This window comes from Leucoraja erinacea, chromosome 29 (genome assembly GCF_028641065.1).
Source record: "Leucoraja erinacea ecotype New England chromosome 29, Leri_hhj_1, whole genome shotgun sequence".
Taxonomy (NCBI): domain Eukaryota; kingdom Metazoa; phylum Chordata; class Chondrichthyes; order Rajiformes; family Rajidae; genus Leucoraja; species Leucoraja erinaceus.
In genome coordinates this window covers 4,882,085-4,905,702 of record NC_073405.1, presented here as the reverse complement: position 1 = coordinate 4,905,702, position 23,618 = coordinate 4,882,085, and the positions used below count along the sequence as shown (strand labels likewise).

At 51.7% G+C, this 23,618-nt stretch overlaps 1 protein-coding gene across 1 annotated transcript in view; it reads right to left on the bottom strand.

The window, feature by feature from the left end:
* cpamd8 (C3 and PZP like alpha-2-macroglobulin domain containing 8) overlaps positions 1-23,618 on the bottom strand; it is a 116,402-nt gene that overhangs the window by 31,226 nt on the left and 61,558 nt on the right. The window contains 10 exon segments of the mRNA XM_055658393.1: positions 9,132-9,161; positions 9,163-9,220; positions 9,942-10,177; positions 11,582-11,644; positions 13,282-13,437; positions 14,861-14,997; positions 15,594-15,680; positions 16,586-16,751; positions 20,016-20,090; positions 21,745-21,901. Of these exon segments, the coding sequence (XP_055514368.1) occupies positions 9,132-9,161; positions 9,163-9,220; positions 9,942-10,177; positions 11,582-11,644; positions 13,282-13,437; positions 14,861-14,997; positions 15,594-15,680; positions 16,586-16,751; positions 20,016-20,090; positions 21,745-21,901 (1,165 nt within the window).

Below are 23,618 nucleotides of genomic sequence, written 5' to 3'. Positions count from 1 at the left end.
AAATAATAAAAACGCGGACGGGCTGCAGAGGCCGCTGCTGACGAGAGTCGCGCCGCCTAGCTTATGTGTGCTAACCAGTCAGCAGAAATGCATACGTGACTCCAATCGAGTCGTTCACAGTGTACAGATACCTAAGGGAAAAACGTTTCGTGCAAGATGAAGCAAGTAAAGTCCGATCAAGGATAGTCCAAGGGCATCATAGTTAAAGTAAGAAAACTTGCTGTAGGAGTAGAGATTTAAAAGAGTGCAGCCATTGTAACGAGTGATTGCAGAACCACTTCTGTGAGCTGCGCACAAATAGTCGCCTGGATTGGGCGCCATCTTGACCAACGCACAGATGGGTTGGCCGCCATCTTGGAACACGCCGTTTCATTGGTGACCTTGTCTATATTCTGGGGAACAAATTAATTATGACTGGAAAACCACGCAAGAAAAAAGATGTTTCGATGTACCTCAGTACATGTGATAAACAAACTAACTAATCTAGTTACCAAACATAACCAGCTGGGCATGTGGGGCTTGTGATGTTATTCAAAGAGAGGCCACAGTTTTCTCTTTACAGTAGGAACTATTTATTATTTGTTTTGGCCCCTACAGCATCTCCGCTGTTCACAGGATGTAACTACAGTGCAACTTGTTTACTCAGGCTAATTCCGATTAGTTTAATTTGGTTGAGTTTAGAAATACAGCGTGGAAACAGGCCCTTCGGCCCACCGAGTCACCACTGATCGCCCATACATTCGTTCTATGTCATCCCACAAACTAGTGTGCATGCTACAAACTAGGGGCAATTTACAGAAGCCAATTAACCTAGAAACCCGCACGTCTTTTGGGATGTGAGAGGAAACCGGAGCACCCGGAGGAAACCCACACAGTCGCAGGGAGAACGTGCAAACTCCACATAGACCCTTCAGCCTACAATCTTTGTATCAAACATGATGTGAAGGCCATCACTCAACTACCTGCACATAACCCATATCCCTCCATCCCCTGCATATCCATGTGCCTCTGCAATAGTATTTTAAATGCCACTTATGCATCTGCTTCAACCGCTGGCAGTGTGTTCCAGGCACCCACTTTGTGTGTGTATATGTTAATAAGAGATAAGAGCTGAATTAGGCCATTCGGCCCATCAAGTCTACCCCACCATTCAATCGACCTCTCCCTCCTAACCCCACTCTCCCCACAACCCCCGACACCCGTACTAATGAAGAATCTAACTATCTCATTGACCTGGCTTCCACAGCCTTCTGTGACAATGAATTCCACAGATTCACCACCCTCTGACTGAATAAAGTTCTCCTATGGTATAAATGTAAATTGTCCCCCTTCCTAAAGGAAGGTCTTTTCATTCTATGACCTTTACTCAAGATTCCAGCATCTGCAGTGTTTTATGAAATTCTACCCTCAAAAGGGTAAGGCAGAGAAGACAAGGGGCTGAATGTTGGAATTGCTATTCCATGTGCCTGCCTTGTCTTCAGCAATTGCTGCAGGGATTAATGAGTTAATCTGATCCCAGTGAGCGATGGTTGATCGAACAGATAAGTGGGCTGGCATCCAAGCGGTCCCTGTGAATGGGAAGTCGATGCTCCACCCCGGAATGTCCGTCTGCCAAAAATGTTTTATATATTAAAGAAAGTTATTAAAATGACCCTTCTCCCTGCTCCCCGAACTTGTGAAAGACCTTGCTTTAATATCAGGCGGTTCTTTACCAGGACCCACACTGCAATATTAAAATTATGTACCAAGTATAAAGCTGTAAACACACAGAAAAGTATACAATGCACACACGCACACAGATACATGTGCGGATAGCTTCAGAGACTCGCATGCACCGAAACGCACTTGCACGCAGGGGCTGAAGGCTGATCCAAAGACACACACACACAAAAACACAGACACCCAGGTGTGCCTTGCACACACGCCCAGGCACACACACACACACACATGTGCCTGCACACACATCCAGGCACACGTTCGCACACACACACGCACCCAAGTGTGCCTGTACACACACACATTGCACGCATAAATGTAAGTAGCGATACAGCGTGGAAACAGGCCCTACGGCCCACCAAGTCCGCAAACCCCATACACTAGTTCTATCCTACACACTGGGGGCAATTTTAACTGCTAATCAACCTGCAAACCTGCACGTCTTTGGAGTGTGGGATGAAACCAGAGGGCCCGGAGAAAACCCACACGGTCGCGGTGAGAACGTGCAAATTCCGTATCGGGCAGCCCCCGTGGCCGGGATCGAACCCAGGACCCCGGCGCTGTAAGTGCGGCAACTCTACCACTGCGCCACAAGCTGACGAACCCTTGGGCAAGGGCAGCTAAAGACTGACGGGCTGAATCACAGAGTAACAAAGGGGAGGTTTGTTTCATGCCAACCGCAAGCTCTCACACTGAGCCACGTTACAGCTCCATCGGGAGCAGGAACACTGCCATTCTCTGGGGGGGGGGGGGGGGGGGGGGGGGGGGGGGGAGTTCCATAAAAGAGCAAACTGGAGTAAAAGTCACACCGACTCAAGGCCACGAGAAGCGGCAGCCCAGCCCAGCCCAGGCAAGAGCCGCACTTAATTTAGTGTTAGGGTTTTTACAGGGCCTGAAGGCTGCAGTTAATATTTCATAGATGGAAGGGGCACTAACTGGCCGCAGACAGACGGTTTACGATGTTCCTCTGCACTCTGGCGCCAGGGAGAATTGTGCTCCCCCAGTGAGAGCTGAGTTTTACGGGCTGGCCTGATGGAAGTCACCGCTCCAGTTCCTGCCCGCTGTCCTCTGCTGGCAACATGCTCGCTTCAGGCACCACACACTACAGCAAACCACCGCTTGCCTGCCACCCCCTGCTCCTCCAGTCTAGTTTAGAGATGCAGTGTGGAAACAGGCACTTAGAGAGCAAGAGAGAGAGAGAGGGGGGGGCAGAGAGGGTCAGCAATAGAGAGGGGGAAGACGGCAGAGAGCGATAATGGGAGAGATTGTATATGAGGAAAGACTGGATCGACTCGGCTTGTACTCGCTAGGATTTAGAAGATTGAGGGGGGGGATCTTATAGAAACTTACAAAATCCTTAAGGGGTTGGACAGGCTAGATGCAGGAAGATTGTTCCCGATGTTGGGGAAGTCCAGAACTAGGGGTCACAGTTTAAGGATAAGGGGGAAATCATTTAGGACCGAGATGAGAAAATCATTTTTTACACAGAGAGTGGTGAATCTGTGGAATTTCTCTGCCACAGAAGGTAGTTGAGGCCAGTTCATTGGCTACATTTAAGAGGGAGTTAGATGTGGCCCTTGTGGCTAAAGGGATCAGGGGGTATGGAGAGAAGGCAGGTACAGGATACTGTTGGATGATCAGCCATGATCATATCGAATGGCGGTGCAGGCTCGAAGGGCCGAATGGCCTCTACTCCTCCACCTGTTTTTCTATGTTTCTATGTAAGGGGGAAGAAAGGGGTAGAGATAGAGAGAGGGGAGGGAGGGAGGGGGGTAGTGGTAGGGGAGGGGGGGGGGGGGAAGAGAGGCAACGATAGAGGGGGAACAATAGAGGGAATGGAGGGCAGCAGCGGTAGTAGAGGGGGAGGGGAGAGTAGGTTGAGAGGATGGGAGAGAGTTGTAGTGTCTTTCCTCACTGCTTCTACCCCTAGCTCACCTTCTCTAATGCCACACCCTCCCCCCCCCCCCGCCCCCACATCTCTCCTACCCTTCTCTGCTCGCCCCACCATTCCCCCCTCTCCACTGCTACTGCACCTTCCTTCCATCACACGGCCTCCCCGTTCCTCCTGACAAATGCTGCTTTGGGGAAGTTTCAGGAGAAAGCTCAGCTTCCAGCGGACTCTGGGAGAACACGTCAGGCTGGGGTGATTGGGCACACTGAGGGAGTGTTGTGTCAATACCTATGGGGCGGAGAGCAGAGACGGCCTGAAAACATAAATTCATGTCATAGGGAGAAGAATTAGGCCATTCGGCCCATCGAGTCCATTCCGCCATTCAATCACGCCTCCTAATCCCATTCTCCTATCTTTCCCTCTCAACCCTAATCTCCTGCCTTCTCCCCATCAGCCCCGACACACGTGCTAGTTGAGAATCTGTCGATCCCCACCGTGACTTGGCCTCCACACAGCAGTCTGCGGCAATGGATTCCGCAGATTTGCCACCCTCCCTCTGGCTGAAGAAATTCCTCCCTTGTTCTCTTTCTGGAGGGGAGGACGGATGAGCGAAGTGTGGGGGTGAGGTGGAGAAGGGGCAGGGGGAGACTTGTGTGGCGTGGAGTGTGCTGTCCACTCTGTGTCACTGTAGGGTGGATGAGTCAGGGAGACCCAAGCAAGGGGTGACCAGACGGAGCAGCGAAGGGAAACAAAGCGTGGCGAGCACATTGCCATTACACACACACGCAGGCATGTTCTTACAGCAGTGTTAATGTGAACTAAATGCCCCTCAACATGACCTTTGGCCGGCCCCCGGACATCCTTGTCCCACCAGGTTGACGATCTCGCCCGTTAATGACTCGGAAGTAACGCAGTGATTCTTTGCCGCTTTTAACCTTCAACCCAGAACCAGGGGCCAGGGAGTAAGCCATTTAGAACAGAGACGAGGAAACACTTTTTCTCACAGAGAGTGGTGAGTCTGTGGAATTCTCTGCCTCACAGTGGGCGGTGGAGGCCGGTTCTCTGGATGCTTTCAAGAGGGAGCTAGATAGGGCTCTTAAAGATAGCGGAGTCAGGGGATATGGGGAGAAGGCAGGAACGGGGTACTGATTGGGGATGATCAACCATGATCACATTGAATGGCGGTGCTGGCTCGAAGGGGCAAATGGCCTACTCCTGCACCTATTGTCTATTGTCTATTGTTTAACACTCCTCAGCGACCCACTCTGCTGACCCCAAAAGCCTTTGAAGTCCCGTTGATGGTGCAGGTCCGGGACTCCACGGTGGTGCAGCGGTAGAGCAGCTGCCTCACAGCGCAGGAGACACAGGTTCGATCCTGACTACGGGTGCTGTCTGCACGGAGTTTGTGCGTTCCCCCTCCCCCGTGACCGCGTGGGTTTTCTCCGGGAGCTCTGGTTTCCTCCCACATTCCACGGACGTGCAGGTTTGTACGTTAACTGTGCCTCTGTAAATTGTCCCCAGTGTGTGTTGGATAGAACTAGTGTACGGGGATGTGGAGGAAGGAACTGCAGATGCTGGTTTACACTGAAGATAAGACACAAAATGCTGGAGTAACTCAGCGGGACAGGCAGCAGCATCTCGGGAGAGAAGGAATGGGTTGAGACCCTTCTTCAGACTGAGTCAGGGAAGAGTGAGATATGGATGATTAAGGTGTGAAAACAACAGATCACAGCAGATAATGATAAGGAAATGTGTAGGGGGATCGCTGGTCGGCACAGACTCGGCGGGCCGAAGGGCCTGTTTCTGCACTGTATCTCTAAACTAGTTTAGTTTATTGTCACGTGTACTGAGGTACAGTGGAAAGCTTTTGTCGCATGCTAACAAGTTAATAGAAAGACAATACATGAATACAATCGATCCATTTACAGTGGACAGATACATGATTAGGGAATAACGTTTAGTGCGCCAAAGTCCTATCAAGGAGTGTTTGAGGATCACCAAAGAGGTAGATAGTAGTCCAACACTGCTCTCTGGTTGTGGTAGGAAGATCGTAAACTAAACTACAAGTTAAAGATATACTTTTTCTAATTTTGCCGTTTCCCTGCAAGTGCCAGTTTGTTCACCTTGTGCCCATCCCTCAGTTGGCAGTGGTGGTGGGCGGAGAAGATGCCTCTCTTGCCCGCAGAAGCTCTCCAACGGTTCACAGGTCACCTACGTGAGGCACAGGGAAGTGGAGGGGGTGGCCACGGGAGGGAGGCGAGGGGACGGAGAGTTTGCGGGGTCCAGGTGTCGGGCGGAGTGGGAGTGGGAGTGGGCCGCTGGAGGCCCTGCAGCAGCCGGGTGCGTGTGCATCGAACACGACCCGCAGCGGCACAGAGTGGCAGCGGAGGACACCGACAGCATCGCTAGGCCAGGCCAACTCCTGCAACACCCACCCTGTGCCGCCTCCAGGGCAACCAAGACAAGACTCAATATTTTAGACTTAATAATTGAAAGATGCAGGGTGGCGCTGGAGACTTGACCGCTCTCTCTGTGTGTGCTCCCTCAGAAGGAATCGACTATTTTTGCATCACAATCGTTGCGTTCTTGTTCATTTGTCTGATTGTGCTTGCGTGGAATATGATTTTACTGGATAGTAAACAAAGGTTTTCACTGTATCCTGGTAGCTATGGCAATAAAGTACCACTGAACTATCGGAAATCTGCTGGCTGACAACTGTGTTTGACCCACAGACAGTATCAATGTCAGATTATTGCTCTCTCTCTCTCTCTCCCTCCCCCTCACTTCCCTCCCTCTCTCTCCCTCCCCTCACTCTTGCCCAAGTAGTGGGTCCCTGGACACAGACCCCAGGTCTCCAGCTCAGATACTCCAGAGACAACACAGAGCATCAAAGTTGGGCAGTCACGGTGGCGCAGCGGCAGAGTTGCTGCCTTACAGCGAATGCAGCGCCGGAGTCCCGGGTTCGATCCCGACTACGGGCGCTGCCCGCGCGGAGTTTGTACGTTCTCCCCGCGATCTGCGAGGGTTTTTCTCCGAGATCTTCGCCTTTCTCCCGCACTCCAAGGGGCGTACAGGTTTGTATGTAGGTTAATTGGCTTGGTAAACGTAAAAATTGTCCCTAGTGGGTGTAGGATAGTGTTAATGTGCGGGGATCGCTGGTCAGCGCGGGCCCGGTGGGCTGAAGGGCCTGTTTCCGCGCTGCATCTCTAAACTAAACTAAAATCAGACCAAAGGCGTATTTTGTTTAAACTGATTTAGCTCAGAGGGTCTCAGTCCCAATGCGGGATTCCTTGATATACTCAACCACTTGTAAATGTATTCTGTCAATGACCTTTCCCTTGGTATTTACAGCTTTAAAATCGCTGGATAAATCTTCCGGTTTCCATGACTGGTGGGATCCCTTGGGCTCCATCATTCTTGCTTTGTGTATAAATAGATTTCCAGCGCTGCCGAAACTACCCAAGGCCACAGCTATCCCCCCCCCCCTCCCCTCTACACCCTGGCACACTGCAATGACACCGGGCAGCCCCAGGTCACACAGGCTGGTGCACGGATCCTGACTGTGACCCAGTGACAGTGACTATAAACAGGTGTCGGTAGGAACTGCAGATGCCAGTTAAAACCGAAGACAGACACAAAATGCCGGAGTGACCCAGCGGGACAGGCAGAGTCTCTGGATGGAGGGAATGGGTGACGTTTCGGGTCTGGAGAGTTCAGGACAGAGGTTCCTGGTTTGGCACTGTGCTCACGTCCAGCATCACCCAGGAGTCCTGACCACACTTACAGCCTCGCTCAATTTCCTGACATCGGAACAGAAGAGTAGAGTCATGGAGTGATACAGCGTGGAAACAGGCCCTACGGCCCAACTTGCCCACACCGCCCAACATGTCCCAGCTACACCAGTCCCACCTGCCTGCATTTGTCCCATATACCTCCAAACCTGTCCTATCAGTCTGAAGAAGGGCCTCGAGCCGAAACATCAATGGACAATAGACAATAGATGCAGGAGGAGGCCATTCGGCCATTCTAGCCAGCACCGCCATTCAATGTGATCATCCCCAATCAGTACCCCGTTCCTGCCTTCTCCCCATATATCCTGACTCCGCTATCTTTAAGAGCCCTATCTAGCACTCTCTTGAAAGTATCCAGAGAACCGGCCTCCACCGCCCTCTGAGGCAGAGAATTCACAGACTCACAACTCTCTGAGAAAAAGTGTTTCCTCGTCTACGTTCTACATAGCTTACCCCATATCCTTAAACTGTGGCCCCTGGTTCTGGACTCCCCTAACATCGGGAACATGTTTCTTGCTTCTATTGCGTCGAAACCCTTAATAATCTTATATGTTTCAATAAGATCCCCTCTCAATCCTTCTAAACGCACCCATTCCTTCTCTCCAGAGATGCTGCCCGTCCCGCTGAGTTAATCCAGCATTTTGTGGCCACCTTCATGTACCTGACTAACTGTTTCTTAAACCATTGCAATAGTCTCTGCCTCAACTACCTCCCCTGGCAGCTCGTTCCACACACCCACCACCCTTTGTGTGAATAAGTTACCCCTCCACATTCTTCTTCACCTAAATAACGGGGAAAAAAACTTTTTCCCCCCAGAGAGTTATGAATTTATGGAATTCCCTGCCACAGAGGGCAGTGGAGGCCAAATCACTGGATGAATTTAAGAGAGAGTTAGATAGAGCTCTAGGGGCTAGTGGAGTCGAGGGATATGGGGAGAAGGCAGGCACGGGTTATTGATAGGGGACGATCAGCAATGATCACAATGAATGGCGGTGCTGGCTCGAAGGGCCGAATGGCCTCCTCCTGCACCTAGTGTCTATGTTTCTAATTGAAACCAGTATCCCATCGTAAACCTTCTTCCCCGACCACTGAAGCCATCCCTCTCTCTGACGTGAGTTCGGTAACATCATCTCTCGCTGCTCATTCCACCTGGGCCCTGAGATGAGCGGGGAAGCTAATTATATTGAGAGGAACTTTAACACGTGGGAGGTGGAGGAGGAGGGGGGGGGGTCAGAGGGCGATGGAGGATAAAGCTTTAAACATGCAATTCATTACCATCCGTCATCTCTCGGGGAAACGAGCATGAGGAGCATGTCGGAGCCAATGGAGGCGGAGGAGACCGAGTCTGGGACATCGCAAGCCAAGGAGCAAGCGAGAGCGGGGTCTTTTTGCCAAGGGGATACGAGGGATCCTTTTCCCTAGAGGGTGGAACCTAAAATCTGAGATGCTCACAGCACCAAACAGACTCATCTCCACGACCGAGTCTCCACCAAAGTGAACTTCCAGATTACGCAGAGATCATTCCCAATATATAGCTGCATAGTCCAATTACAACAGCACTAAGATTCTCCCCCGACCCCCCCCCACCCCCACCCCCCCAACCCCCCCCCCCCCCCCGAACCCCCACCCCCACAACCCCGAACCCCCCCCACCCCCCCCACCCCGCACCCCCACCCCCCCCCACCCCCCCGAACCCCCATCCCCACACCCCACAACCCCCACCCCAACCCCACCTGTTCTAGACTTTCCACGTCAGCTCGGAAAACCCGACAGGAGAGGGACCTCCAGGACGGCCATGTTCGAGGAGCCAGAATGAAGCCACCTGCAGAACAAGCCACAGGACAGTGTTGGTTACAGACTCTCGTCACAGGCCTGAAGTACGTGGCTCACCACCGGGTGCTCCGGTTTTTCCTCCCACATCCCAAAGACGTACAGGTTTGTAGGTTAATTGGCTTGGTGTCGATGTAAAATTAATGTGCAGGGATCACTGGTCGGTGTCGACTCCGTGGGCCGAAGGTCCCGTTTCTGTGCTGTATCTCTAAACTAAACTAAACATTAAAACATGTCAAATGGTCCCTGGGCAGGGGCAGAGGGAGGGGGAGGGGACAGGGGGGGGGGCCGGGGGGAGGGGGCAGGGTGGGGCGGGCAGGGAGTGTGAGAGTGACGGGGTGGGTAGGGTGAGTGAGGGGACGGGCAGGGACTGAAAGGCGGACACAGTGGGCCAGTGTTGAGGTGGTGGCCATAGCTGGGACTGAGGGTGGGCACGCTGGGCTAGTGTCAGGGTGGTGGCCATGGCTGGGACTAAGGGCTGGCACGGTGGGTTAGTGTCAGGGTGGTGGTCACAGCTGGGACTGAGGGCGGGCAGGGAGAGTGAGCGGGTGGGCACTGGGCTATTGTAGTGGCAGAGCACGGACTAAGGGCGGTCACGTTGGGGGTGGTGGTCACAGCTGGGACTAAGTGCGGGCACACTGGGCCAGTGTTGGTGGTCACAGCTGGGACTGAAGGACTGGCACGGTGGGTTAGTGTCAGGGTGGTGGCCATACCTGGCACAGGCCTCCACGGTGAGCTTGTACTCCTGGTGATCCTGGTCTGAGGCGGGGTCGTCGTCATGGTGCAGCGCCCGGTCCTGCCGTGACCTCTTCGACCGGTTGTCGCTCCGGGCCGGGGGCCGGGCCAGATGCTGGTGTTGGTGCCGCTGGAGGTTCGGTTCCTTCAGGTTCACCGACAGCTGGAACGCTGGTTTGGCCACCGGATCCGGAACGTTGTAGCTGACGTCAATCTACAAAGGTGGAGACTCATTTACTGTCAGCACAGAACTCACCACCGCTAAACCTCTACTGTGACATAATCTAGTCGCCAACAGCTCCAAGCCTCCACAAAATACTAATACCCCTGTCCCACGGTACCAGTTCATTCCAAGAGCAATCCCAGGTTTAAAAAAAATCAAACTCGTGGTAAGCACGGAGAATGACGTAGCTGGTACGTCGGAGCTCGGGGACGTCACTTACCGGCTCGTAACGCTAACGGCAGGTACTCGGGAAGACTCGCTAACGGCAGGTAAGCACGGGAAGATTCATGAAGATTTTTCAACATGTTGAAAAATGTCCACGAGAGCCCCGAGTACCGACGAGTGGCCATTACCGTAAATCTCTTAGTTCACATCAGGGCCAAACTCGGGGGAGAACTCTCGGAATGAACCTGTACCGTGGGACAGGGGTTTAATTTGTCCCTCGGCACTGAATGCGAATGAATAATAATTTATGATAACATGAAACCCGTCACAGTGATATTCTTTGTTCTGCATACACAAGGTATGCAAAGAATCGGGAGCTCCAGCAACAGCAGCTTTGTCCACCCCGAATCGCAAGGCTTGAATCGGCCCGTTCACGGGGCCTTTCATCGCCCGGCGCAGCTTAAAATCGGCCGCCGGATCTTCCGTCGCCCGGCGGGGGCTCCAATATCGGGAGCCTCGGTCACCTCGACGCAGGAGAAGAAGCAAGGAAGAGATAAGACATTTTTTTAACCTTCCATCGCAGGGAGGAGGTGCCTGGAGGAGAGTCACTGTGATGGATGTTTGTGTTAAGTTGTGTTTAATTGTGCGTTTTGTTGCATTTTTACTGTTATGACTGCATGGTAACGAAATTTCGTTCAAACTCGTTTTTGAATGACCAAGAAAGAAATCCAATTCAATACAGTATAGGGTGCCAATAAAGTCACAAAATATTCCATTTATTTGGAACATTCAAAAGGGAATTGGATCATTATCGAAGGGAAATCGTTCCCAGGGCAAACATGTGTGGATCAGTTGGACAATTTTCTAAAAACATAGACATAAATAGCAAACAAAGTGCTGGAGTACACAAAAACGCTGGAGAAACTCAGCGGGTGCAGCAGCATCTATGTAGTGAAGGAAATAGGCAACGTTTCGGGCCAAAACCCTTCTTCAGACTGTGCTGGAGTAACTCAGCAGGTCAGGCAGCAGAAAAAGGATGGGTGACGTTTTGGGTTACTCCAGCACTTTGTATTTCTATGCAAGATTCCAGCAGCTGCGGTTTCTTGTGTCATAGTGTCAGAGGGAGTCTGACACAGATCTCCTGCCCGGGGTCAATGGATACTTTGTGTTCAGGATCTCGGGCAGAGGAGGCAGAGAACTCAATGCAGTGCACATCCACAACTTCCTTACCTGCATCAAACAGCAGCCTTCTCCCTTGGCACTCACAAACAGACCAGTTGGAACGCTTGGGATCTGGAAAAGGCAGGGAGAAGACGGAGAAATATCAGGACATCTTCAATGCGTTATTGCAGCATGTGAGAGAATTTAATTAACACGGCGGCTTAATGAGGGAGAATCCACTGGCTGACCTTGCCCCCTCTACAGCGCCATTGTGGATGTACTAATGATAATCCCACATTCACTGCTTGTCCCAAGATAAGGCCCTCTTTCTTCCCATCACTGCTGTGAATCCACTGAAATCTTTACCATTGTTTAGTTTGATGTTTAATGTTTAATATTTTATGTGTCATCCCGTAACTGTCACTGCCTGTCATGTTGCCACTTGCGGGCGGAGCACCAAGGCAAATTCCTTGTATGTGAATATGCTTGGCCAATAAACCTATTCAAAAATCTCATCAACTTTAGTTTGGTTTAGAGTTACAGCGCGAAAACCGACCCTTCGGCCCAGCAGGTCCCCGCCGACCCGCAATCCCCACACACTAACAACCGCCCGACATACACTAGGGACGATGTACGATTTTATCAAGCCATTTAGAATAGAATAGAATAGTTTCTTTATTGTCATTGTAACATGAACCATGTACAACGAAATTTAAAATGTCAGCCAGTCAGTGCAGCATTCAAACATTTCTAAAAGCTAATGATACATACAAGGTAAAATATTAAAGATAAACAACTAAATAAATATCACGGACAAAGCACGCATACACACCCAACCCTCCATCCTACAAGTGTCTGCATCTTTGGAGTGTGGGAGGAAACCAGAGCACCCAGAGAAAACCCACGCAGGTAATGGGGACAATGTGCAAACTCCATACAGACATATTATCCCATAGTCAGGATTGAACCCGTGTCTCTGGCGCTGTAAGGCAGCAGCTCTACTGCTGCGCCACCACTGCGACATCCCAGCAGGGCAGTAATGCATTGAACCATCGGTTCATGACAACCTATCCTTCAGTATCTGCCTCAGTGTCTCACTGTAAACTGCTGCAGCAACATACATCTGTCAGCTTGATATCATTGTCCCTTGGCTCTGGGCCATCTGTGGATATCAATCTCTACTCCAGAGAAACAACTAAATTCCCTTATTTTAAATTTCAAAATTCTTTCTATTTTTACCTCATAATAAATAGAACCAGGAAGAGGCCATTTGCTCCCTCGTGCCTGTTCTGTCCATTCCATTCCATTCTCCATCAGTGGCCATTTCCTGACACAAACCACGGGTCCTTTGATGCCTTTCATGTCTAAATACCTGCCAGTCTAATGTCTTGAATATACTCCAGTCACGGTGGCACAGTGGTAGCGCAGTGCTGCATTACAGCGCCAGACTCTTCTTTGGAGTGTGGGATGAAACTGGAGCACCCGGCGAAAACCCTTACGGTCACATGGAGAACGTACAAATGCCATGATCAGACAGCGCCCGTGGTCAGGATCGAATCCGGGCGTCTGGTGCTGTACCGCTGTGCCACTGTGCTGCCATTTGGGCTGCTTGACGCACATTAAAACCACTCCCTTTGCGCAGATTTACTCGGTCTACACACACACACACACACACACACACACACGCACACACACATTATACTCTTTCACGTGTAGAAGTGTGAAACTAAAACGTGCGTTTTCACAACAGGGGACTGACTGCTTCTCACCGTCGCTCTCTGCAGGATCTTCTTGTTGTCCCTGTTGAGCTCAAAGGATTCTTGGAAGTCCAGGTTGGTTGAGGCGAGGGAGATGGTGAGGTTGACCCCCCCAACGTAGGAGAGGATGGCATATTCCGACAGTGCCTGTAGAGCTACGCAGGTGTCCTGGAGAGAGGGCAAACAACAACAACAACAGTGCCACTCACTCTGGGCCACTCATTCAACTCACAGATAGGGTCGCCAAATGGCCTGTATTAGCCAGGACATCCCGTATATTGGGCTACATTGAGCTACCACTCGGGTAGCTGTCAACAAAAGCCCATGGAGTGTAGAGGCAGCAGCAGCAGCAGCAACAGCGCCTCGCCCGTGGCCCCGCCGGTCGGCAGCCCGGCCAGCTGTCCGATCTTCGGAACTTCACTTACCGCCGACACCACCACCCCTCCTTCTCGTGGCCGATCGCGAGTCGGACGGGGTGCCGGGCTTTGCGTGCAGCAGAACGCAAAGAACCAGCCGGCGGGCCAGCTGAGGAGTTTGGATGCCGCAAGCAACGTCGAGCACCCGGGCTAACTCATCATTCTGGCTTTTGACCATGCCTGAGGCTTTGCTTCTGTTTGTGGTGTTTTTGATGTTTCTTTATTTTACATGTCTTTTCCTACTATTTCTTTTGATTGTTATTTTTGGTGTGTATTAACTTTTTTGTCAATGATTAGTGGTGTACAGCACTTTGTTGCAGCTATGTTTGTTTTTAAAGTGCTCTATAAATAAAATTATTATTATTATTATTATTCACCCAGCCACGGCCGAGTCGGTCAACGAATTGCCGTCGGGAATTTGTCCCTTATTTTTTTTTTTACCTTTTGTCCCTTATTTGGCAGTGAGAAAGTTGGCGACCCTACTCACCGACCCCACCAAACCGAACCAATATGACAAAGGGAGGAGGTGCCTGTGTGTACGCATTGTGTGTCGAAGTATATGCTGTTTCACAGGGGCTGAATTAGGCCATTTGGCCCATCAGGTCTACTCCCGCCATTCAATCATGGCTGATCTATTTTCCCCTCTCAAGCCCATTCACCTGAGAACTGTTGACATCCTTACTAATCAAGAACCTGTCAATGTCTGCTTTAAAAAATACTCAGTGACATGGCCTCTACAGCCATCTGTGGCAATGAATTCCACAGATTCACCACCCGCTGACTAAAGTTTACTAACTATAGTTACCCAACCAGATGCAATTAAATTTAAAGTAGTTCTTGCTTCCCAATAACCCTCTCTGGCTTAAGTCCTCCCTCCACCACCTCCAGTTTAAATTCCATTTGGAATATTTTGGAGGACCAATAAACCAAGAACCAAGAAAAGAAATAGGTGACATTTTGGCTCGACCCCCTCCAACAGCTAACGTTGGCCAGCTAGTGTTGTGTCTATCTTGTGGACGGGTCCGTGGATAGGAAAGGGTATGGTAGGTGGACCTGGGCCAAATGCAATCAAACGGGGGCTGGTTCAGGTGGGGTGGGTGGGCACGGACGAGGTGGGCCGAAGGGCCCGTTTCCATGCAGGGCGACGAGTTGGGTGTGTGGGTGGGTGGGTTTACCTGTGTGGACGAGAATCCTCCCAGCGCGTTGCGTTGCTGCGACAGCCACTTCACCACAGGCAGGGCCGACACCACGTCCCCCAGCGAGGTGTAGGTGAGGAGAGCGTAGGCCGTCATCTCCACCTCTGCCGACACAACTGTGCACGGGAGACACACGAGAGGCAGTCACCAAACCGCCCGTCACTGCACCAGCTCTCTCTGCCTCAGCCCCTTGCTCACCAGCCAATGGCAGCAATGACATGAAGCAAACCACTGCATGGCTCGAGCTCACCAGCCATGACGGTAATAAGCCCCTTCACCCTGAAATGGGAGTCCTGCGCCCCAGACAAAACACGAGTGTCCTCTGCAACTTTAGCGAGGAAACAGGCCCTTCGGCCCACCGAGTCCGTGCCGACCACCGAACATCCCGTACACTACACAGTAGGGGCCATTTGTACAGAGGCCAATAGACCTCCAAACCCGCACTTCATTTGGAATGTAGGAGAAACCCCACGAGGACACGGGGAGAACGTGCAAACTCTGTGTGGACAGCACCCGTAGTCAGGATCGAACCCGGGTTTCTGGCGCTGTAAGGCAACAACTCTACCGCTGTGCCACCGTGCTGCCAAGCTCTCCGATGAGTTAGATGGGAAGTCAGGGATGCTAAAGCACTCGACACTTTTTATTGCGCATTGAGGTCATTAATTTGAACAGAAAGCGCAGGTTGGCTGGTATCACAAAGGTGCCCCGTTACCTGACTGGGAGAGGCCGTCAGTGAAACCCATGAACGTGTCCTCGTCCGTGACTGTGGTGCCCATCAGACTCCAGTGCGTGAAGCCATCTGCAATTCACAAGCTGAATTAATCCACTCGTGTACCAGGAACAAAATTATTTGCATTCAATGTGATCACGGCCGATCATCCACAATCAGTTCCCCCGTTCCTGCCTTCTCCCCGTATCCCTTCACTCCGCTATCTTTAAGAGCCCCTATCTAACTCTCTCGTGAAAACATCCAGAGAACTGGCCTCCACCGCCCCACTGAGGCTGAGAATGCCACAGACTCTCAACCCCATTCTCCTGCCTATTCCCCATCATCTACAAACCTGTACGTCTGTCTAATGACGTTGGTTGACCAGCCTGGGTTGGTCGCCATCTTGGATTGCCCACCCAAGGGCAAAGTTAATGTACAAACGATGACAGAGGACACAGAGATCGGCAGGGTCACATTCTTGTGTGATGCATGTGGCACATGTCAATGAGAACAGAAACTCATCGGCTGACCAGAGGTTGCATTAAGCTGACCAGTTTCTTCCTTTCGCTATTCCCACCCTTGCTATCTCCCTCCCCTTTCTCCCTCCACTCTCTCTCCCTCACTCACTCTCTCTGTACCCCCCCACTCACTCTCTCTCTCCCCCACTCACTCTCTCTCTCTCGCTACACTCTCTCTCTCCCTCACTCACTCTCTCTGTACCCCCCCCCACTCCCTTTCTCCCACCACCACTCCCTCTCTCTGCCTCAACTCTCTCTCTCCCATCACTCTCCCCCCCCCCCCCCACTCTCTCTCCCCCATCACTCTCTCCCTCTCTCTCTCTCCACTCACTCCCACCCTCTCTCTCTCTCCCACTCCCTCCCTCAATTCTCTCCCCCCCCCCCCACCACTTTCTCTCCCCACTCTCATGTGGATAGCTTGCTGTGGTAAATGACGTGGTGGAGGACCAGGTGGGCAGTGTGGAGGTGAGGACGCACCTTGCATGATGGCCATGTTGTTGAGCCTCCTCAGTGCAGCCGAGGCGTGCTTGCTCCGCAGTAGGGTCAGTGCGTAGGCAGACAGGGCCGTGGTGTAAGGGTCATCTGCAGAGTACATGTTGCCCTCCAGGAAATGTTTCGCTTTGCCAACCGCAGCTTTCTCCTCCTATAATCCACAACATACAGCAACTAAAAACGTGCAATCTTCATCCCGGTTAGATTGGCTTGTCCCGATAAACATCCTCCTCCTGCCCTGGACAAGCGGATAAACATAGGGCAACGTCTTCACCCTGGCACAACCAAGCAGACTCTGTGTCACTCTTCCCCTCTCCCATCTATCGTTGTCAAGAATGCACACAACACACTTGTCTCCTCTGTATTATATACATTCTCCATCTGTCTCTTACTCTCAGCTTATATGGGGCACAACACACTCTTTTTATAGCGTGTTTTTTCTCTCTCTCTAATTTTGCTGTCTGTGTCTCTCTCTCTCTCTCTCTCTCTCTCTCTCTCTCTCTCTCTCTCTCTCTCTCTCTCTCGCTCTCTCTCTCTCTCTCTCTCTCTCTCTCTCTCCTCTCTCTCTCTCTCTCTCTCTCTCTCTCTCTCTCTGTCTCTGTCTCTCTCTCTCTCTCTCTCTCTCTCTCTCTCTCTCTCTTCCCCCCTCTCTCTCTTCTCCCCTCTCTCTCTCTCTCTCTTCCTCTCTATCTCTCTCTCTCTCTTCCCCACTCTTTCTCTTCCTCCACACGCTCTCTTCCACACTCTTCCCCCTCTCTTCTCCTCTCTCTCTCTCTCTCTGAAAGCGCAATGAAATTAACTTATCGAATGGAAAAGTCGAGGATGAGATGTGTGGAAACAGGGAGGTGGGGGGGTGGGGGGAAGATTCAGTCAACCCCACGACAGAAGGGGGAGGAGTTGTACAGTTTGGTAGCCACAGGGATAAAGGATCTCCTGTGGCGTTCTGTGCAGCACCTTGGTAACACCTCGGCGAAAACCCACCCGGTCATGAGGAGAACGTGCAAACTCCGTACAGAGAGCATCCATAGCCAGGATCAAACCCGGGTCTCCGGCACTGTGAGGCAGCAACTCTACCGTTGCACCACCGCAGGTTTTAGTTTAGAGATGCAGGATGGAAACGGGCCCTTTTGGCCCGCTAATCAACAGCCAAAGAGAGAGAGAACTCTCAAAAGAAAGTTATGCTGTAGATATAGCTCTTAGGGCTAAAGGAATCAAGGGATATGGGGAAAAAGCAGGGAAGGGGTACTGAGCCATGATCGTATTGAATGGTGGTGCTTGCTTATAGGGCCGAATGGCCTACTCCTGTTCTATGTTTCTAACTGGGGCCGCATGGTAGCACACCGATAGAGTTAGAAACATAGAAACATAGAAAATAGGTGCAGGAGGAGGCCATTTGGCCCTTCGAGTCAGCACCGCCATTCATTGTGATCATAGCTGATCGTCCCCTATCAATAACCCGTGCCTGCCTTCTACCCATATCCCTTGACTCCATTGGCCCCTAGAGCTCTATCTAACTCTCTCTTAAATCCATCCAGTGACTTGGCCTCCACTGCCCTCTGTGGCAGGGAATTCCATAAATTCACAACTCTCTGGGTGAAAAAGTTTGTCTCACTTCAGTCTTAAATGACCTCCCCTTTATTCTAAGACTGTGTGGCCCCTGGTTCTGGACTCACCCAACATTGGGAACATTTTTCCTGCTCCTAGCTTGTCCAGTCCTTTTATAATTGTGTATGTTTTTATAAGATCTCCCCCTCATCCTTCTAAAACCAGTTCGGGATTGAACCCGGGACTCTGGTGCTGTAAGGCGGCAACTCTGCCGCTGCACCACCGTGCCGCCCCACGGGCAGCTTTGGGAAAGGCACAGGCACACGAGAGCCCGGGTTGCCGTGGCGGAGGCCCGCGGGGCTGGTCTGTACCAGGCAGGTGAAACCTGCGGCTCCTCTGATCCCGCCAGCTCCCCGTCTCCCGCTGGTGAGCACTCATATTTAAGTGCTGCAGTTTCTTCCTGTTTCCTGACCCCTCCAGAGCTGGCGTGGAGAGGGATCGGGCGACCGGCACATGCCTGAGAAAAACAGGAATTCAAGGAATTCACGCATTCCTGTCTCCCTGTTAAAAAACCCCATGGAAGATCTCTCCCCCCCCCCCACCCCCGGGCCCTAGTTAACCTGCGTCCGTCCCCCTGCAAACCTCAGAGACTGCAGCGGGATTAACTCTGCCTAATTAGTGTTCACCCATCAAATGTCGTTAACCCTTTCAGTCCACTTACCCGGGAGACAACGGAATGGGGCTGCGTGCGGGTCACATAGCTGGGAACTACATGCTGAGACATCTGGCTCAAGGTGCAATAGTGTTACTGAAGACTAACCATGTTTTTTACATTGCATCTAACCTGTGCGAGGCGCTAAATGCTGGGGTAAGTCAGCGGGACAGGCAGCGTCTCTGGAGCGAAGGGAAGGGTGGCGTTCCGGGTCGAGACCCTTTCTTCAGTCCCGGAAGGTCACCCATGCCTTCACTCCAGAGATTCTGCCTGAACCACTGAGTTACAGCAGAGTTTTGTGTCTATCTTCATTGTGGTCCCTTCCTACATATCTAAGCTTCCTGGAGTGAATGCAATGGGGCAATGGTGAACACACCTCTCTCTCGGTCTCAACTCTGCTGTCTGTTTGCTGGAGGTGTTAGGTGGGACAGAGCACATACACCCTCTGCTTTCCCTACACGTTGGGATACTTCATAAGTTCATATGACTCTGGAGCATAATTAGGCCATTCGGCCCATCAAGTCTAGTCCGCCATTCAATCAGGGCTAACCTATCTTTTCCATTCAAATCCATTCTCCTGCCTTCTCCCCATAACCCTTGACACCCATATGGATCATATGCAGGCAGATGAGACTAGTTTAGAGATACAGGGTGGAAAGAACAGATCCTTCGGCCCAGCGACCAGCAGTCCCCATACACTCGCACTGACCTCCACACTAGGGACAATTTACAACCGAGGCCAATTAGCCCGCACATCTTTGGAATGTGGGAGGAATCTGGAGCACCCGGAGAAAACCCAAGCGGTTATGGGGAGAACGTGCAAACTCCGTACAGACAGCACCCGTAGGCAGGATCAAACTGGGGTTGCTGGCGCGACGGTATCATGTTCGGCACCGACATTATGGGCCGAAGGGACTGTTCCTGTGCTGTGCTGCTGTATGTTTAGTGTTCTATGAGGGTCATCCCACTCCTATCCCCATCTGAAGAAGGGTCTTGACCCGAAACGTCGCCCGTTCCTTCTCTCCCCAGAGATGCTGCCTGTCCCGCTGAGTTACTCCGGCATTTTTGTGTCGATCTTCCGTTCACAGTTCAGCCAGACACCGGATTGCAAATGGGAGCCACTGCAAAAGGCCACGCGAGGACCTCGGTCGACCCTACCTCAGAGGTGATGCCCGTCTCCAGTAGTGCGGCCACAACGTAGGCAGTCAGCGAGATCTTCCCATGGATTCCACCCTGAAAAAATTGCAATGAGGAATTCACTGCTGATGCCAAGCCCGGACCTGGAACTCAAAGGAGGTGAATGGTACGAATAGGCAATTACGTACAGAGAGAGCCCGCAAACAGCAACCTGATCACTGCCAGCCACACACTGCTTTGGATGTGTTGGTGGGGGGAGGAATATCGGCCAAGACACACAAAGGGCTCCCCTGCTTCTCATCGATTAGATGCCGATAAGTTTTTTTTGGCCTTCCATCACAGCTATGTGATGGATGTTTATGTAAAATGTAATTATGTTGTGTCTGGGGTCTATTTGTGTGTAATGTATGGCTGCAGAAACGGCATTTCGTTTGGACCTCCAGGGGTCCAAATGACAATTAAATTGACTCTTGACTTGACTCTTGTGGGCGGAATGGTACCTCCGTTTCGGGGTGTTAGGGTTAGGGTTAGGGTTAGGGTGCCACAGCGGTGGGCCAGTGGAAACCAATTTCCAAACTTGTTAACATAAAGCTGATCTCACTTGCAATATCCTTGGCATAGGAACCTTTTGCAGAGGGTGATGCATTCACTATCCCGGTGTAGTGTGACACATGGAACACTTTTATTTATCTGGAGGTATTTGCAGAGGTTAGGGTTAGGGTTCTGATGAGTACAGATATTATAAACGGAGGCGCTGAAACAGCAGCGCCATAGATGCTGCTGCACCCGCTGAGTTCCTCCAGCAGCTCGATTATTTTAACTCCAGACTCCATCTGCATCTCTTGTGACACCAACACTCATCCACCCCGTAATTGTTCTTTTTATGAATAAGTGTAGGGTGGCACAGCGGTAGAGTCGCAGCCTTATAGCGCCAGGGACCCGGGTTTAGATCCTGACTACGGGTGCTGTCTGTACGGAGTTCGTCCGCTCTCCCCGTGACCCGTGTGGGTTTTTCCCCCCCGAGTTCTTCGGCTTCCTCCCGCACTCCAAAGACGTACAGGCTTGTAGGTTGATTGGCTTGGTATCAATGCAAAATGTCCTGTGTGTGTGTGTGTGGTGTGTGTGTGTGTGTGTGTGTGTGTGTGTGTGTGTGTGTGTGTGTGTGTGTGTGTGTGTGTGTGTGTGTGTGTGTGTGTGTGTGTGTGTGTGTGTGTGTGTGTGTGTGTGTGTGTGTGTGTGTGTGGGTGTGTGTGTGTGTGTGTGTGTGATAGTGTAATGCCCCTGTCCCACTTGGGAAACCTGAACGGAAACCTCTGGAGACTTTGCGCCCCACCCAAGGTTTCTGTGCGGTTCCCAGAGGTTGCAGGTGGTTGCAGGTAGTGGAAGCAGGTAGGGAGACTGACAAAAACCTCCGGGAACCGCAAGCAAACCTTGGGTGGGGCCCAAAGTCTCCAGAGGTTTCCGTTCAGGTTTCCTAAGTGGGACAGGGGCTTTAATGTGCGGGGATCGCCAGTCGGCGCGGGCTCGGTGGGCCGGAGGGTCTGTTTCCGTGCTGTATCTCTAAACTAAACTAAACTTTGGAAGTTCACCGACACACAAAGGCATTGAGAAACCAAGTGCCAGATGGGGTCCAGCCCTTTAAGTTCCCAACCTACTCCCCCCCCTGCCCTCTCCCTCTACCCCGCTGCCCCTCTCGCAGTTGGCTTTGTGCTGGTCCATGTGCTCAGGGAGAGGCCAGCCGTGGAATTACCTGGATGTCCTTGTTCAGAATGCGCCCGACTGCAGGAAAGGAGCCATCGTCCTGCTGATGCTGTATAATCCATTCCTTGGCAGTGTCCAGCTCCTTCGGGTCAATGTAGATAAACCCACGGGACTGGGCAAAGGATTTCAGTACAAATGCCGTCAGCCTGGGAGAAACACAGGATGCACGGGAGGAAAATATTAGCTCCGCTCTCTATGACTCCCAACATGACACATCGGTGGAGTTAAACATGACTACATTCTAAAAGCGGTGCCCCCTAACATTAGTTCATCGCTTGTTCATTGAGAGGGATTTGAGTGTGGACAGCGGCAGTTCTCAAAGGTATGATGGAGAGATAGGTTTGTTTAGTTAGTTAGTTTAGATAGAGCCCTTCGGCCCATCGACCAGCTAGTGTACACTAGTTCTATCCTACACACACGCAGGACAATTTAGAAGCCAATTAATCTCCAACCTGTACGTGTTTGGTGTGTGGGGGGGAAACCGGAACACCCGCAGACAACCCACGCGGTCACAGGGAGAACGTGCAAGCTCCACATAGACAGCACCCAGGGTCAGGATGGAATGCGCTGTGAGGCAGCAGGTCGACCCGCTGCACATTTGGGTGGGTGGGGAGGGGTTGACAGTGGTGGGGGGGCGGCTGACATTGATGGGAGTTGAACGGGCGAGCTGGGAAGGGAGAGGGGATGACGTCCCTCCTGACCAGCTGAAGGTTTAGACTGGCACCAGTAAACTCCCACCCAGTGAGAGAGCTTGCTGCAAGTTGTCAGAGCGGCTGGAGAAAATCCGAATGGAAGCTTGGACTCAGGCCGAGGGTGAACTCTGTGAAAGAGACGTATTCAGGAAGACGGGACATTTGCGGCAGAACTGGCACCGTTAAACGGGTTAAACGTTACAATTGGAAGATTGGGCCTGCGCTCCAAAACTCCCCCGAGGCCCCAGAACCTATTAGGAAAAACCGCTGCTAATGACTGCTGGGCCTTTGCTGCTCCACAGCTGAGTCGAGTCGCCAGAGAGGGGGGAGAGAGGGGAGGGAGGGAGGGAGAGAGTGGGCAGCCTCTCAACTACTGAATCGTGCTATTATCACCCCCTGCCTCCATCACAGTTGGAGGGAATCGCCGTTTAACCAACAGCCCGCAGTGAATTCTTCAAGTGTTAAGTGACGGCCTGTCACAATCTTTCACGGTGAGGGGCTGAATCACAGCAGGCATTGTGCAAAGGGGTTGCTACCTCTCGCAAATGATTTACTCTGGTATTTTACACTGACCTGGCTGTGGGGGAGCAGGAAAGGTCAGTGGTTCTGCAACAGAACTGGAAGTGTGTCTCCACAATAGCTGTTTATATCTGGTTTAGTTCGCCGTTGGTGAACGTACTGATGCAGTTGATTCCATTTCAGCGACTTAGAGAATCGCCAAATGTTTATGGAATGAATAGTAGGCTCCAGCGATGCAGAAGACATCGCACTCTGTCCTGCAACTTCACATTAAAAGACACAAAGTGCTGGAGTAACTCGTGGAACTCACTAACTTACTCCAGCAATTTGTGCCTTTGTTGGTAAACCAGGATTTATTGTTCCTTGCATCCCCTGTTTGTTTCATTTATCTCACACGGTGGAGTTGCTGCCTTACTGCGCCAGAGACCCCGGTTCGATCCTGGCTACGGGTGCTGTCTGTACGGAGTTTGCATGTCCACCCCGTGACCGCGTGGGTTTTCTCCGGGTGCTCCGGTTTCCTCCCACACTTCGAAGTCGTGCAGGATTGTAGGTGAAATGGCTTCTGTAAATTGTCCCCAGTGTGTAGGATAGAACTAGTGTACGGGTGATCACTGGTCGGTGGGCCGAAGGGCCTGTTTCCACGCTGTATCTC